The sequence below is a fragment of the Trichinella spiralis genome (genome assembly GCF_000181795.1).
Source record: "Trichinella spiralis strain ISS 195 chromosome Unknown Scfld4131, whole genome shotgun sequence".
NCBI classification, from domain to species: domain Eukaryota; kingdom Metazoa; phylum Nematoda; class Enoplea; order Trichinellida; family Trichinellidae; genus Trichinella; species Trichinella spiralis.
The window spans coordinates 1-1,407 of record NW_003531070.1 but is presented as its reverse complement, the minus strand read 5'-3'; the positions used below and the strand labels follow the sequence as shown (position 1 = coordinate 1,407).

At 30.8% G+C, this 1,407-nt stretch overlaps 1 protein-coding gene across 1 annotated transcript; it reads right to left on the bottom strand.

Annotated features, from left to right (window-relative positions):
- Window positions 1–184: 184 nt before the first annotated feature.
- On the bottom strand, window positions 185–992 carry Tsp_15907 (conserved hypothetical protein; the record flags this gene model as incomplete). Its single annotated transcript, XM_003367522.1, has 3 exons — window positions 185–591; window positions 724–814; window positions 862–992. Coding segments are annotated over 3 exons (629 nt in total), but the record flags the coding sequence as incomplete, so codon positions are not given.
- Between the last annotated feature and the right edge of the window lie 415 nt (window positions 993–1,407).

Below are 1,407 nucleotides of genomic sequence, written 5' to 3'. Positions count from 1 at the left end.
CAAAATTCGAATGAAAGTACGCGAAGAACAAGAAATTAGAACTGCCGTATAAATCAGAATCAAGAATTAACGGTTGGTATTCTTTTTCAAAGTAGGAGGATGAAAATCGCAATGACATAAGATATAATGCTAATGTTATCAGCAATATGGGCAAGAGAATCTAAAATATTTGAAAATTAATTTTTCACATTGTTAACACAATACAATCGTTACATACAACACTTAATATTGTTCTCCAATCACGAAAAAAGTTTAAAGTTCGTTTTCTAAAAAGCGCTGCAGCTTGCAAAAGAATACATCTCCAAGTCGATTCATAAAATGTTATTGGGTAATTTTCTGAAAAATGCCGACGCACTAGTAATGCAGGTGATGAATTTTTTATCATATCATTTTCATGACAAGCAATTTCAGATTTTGAAGTTTTTTTAACGTCAGATTTCAACTGCTGCCGCTGACAACGATCAAAAGAATCATTGCACTCATCTATATAAACGGCAATCTTTTCTGTGTTTCCAGCTTTGATATACTTTGACTGAGCGTTATAGGTAGTTGTAGATTTTGATATCGATGATAGCATACTTCTGATTCTTTCTAAAACGAGTACATCATCGCAATTTAGATTATTGCTAATTTATTTTTAAAAATGCATTCAAATTTATAAACAAGTAGATAATTTATAGAATAAGATATAAGATAATTTAAAAATTTGAAAAACAGTTTTACCCCGCAAATATTTAAAACTCAGCATTGTTAATTTTTGCTTTTTGTGAGTATTATTAGCTTTCACTGATTCTTTAATTTCATGCCTGAAAATCTGAAATTACACAATTAAAACATTTATAAATAGATGTTTCGCTTTACCTCTTCCAAACTGCTTTCTGATAAACCATAAGAAGAACATCCAATATTTTTCAATTCTGATCCCAACGCTGTTACCAATGACTTCAGTTCTAGTAAATTTACTGAAGGCAACATGAACTTCACTTCTTGTGCTGAAAATCTGAACAATTTTGCATCCCAATGGTATTTCAAACAAAATTTGATCATTTCCTTCAGGCGAACTTTTTTCCAAATGCAAATTTTCCAAATGGAATTTTTTAATTAATGGCCAAATAATATCCCCAAACCCATATAAAGTTTTTCAAAACATTTGCCCGAATCCACTACATTTTAATGAACCTTCCCTAAATGAAAACCTATTCCAATCGCCCCAAAAATTTCACCTTCATCCAAAATAATGAATTAGAAAGAATAATTGTTCCTTCCCTTAAATGTGAAATAATTTAGGACATGTAATACTTTCCGTAAATTATATAACCTTTTTTAAATTTGAGTAGCATGTCCCCATAATGGATCTACAAGAAATACGGAATCTCTCCGGTTGGTAGGCTCATCCCAAAACCACTG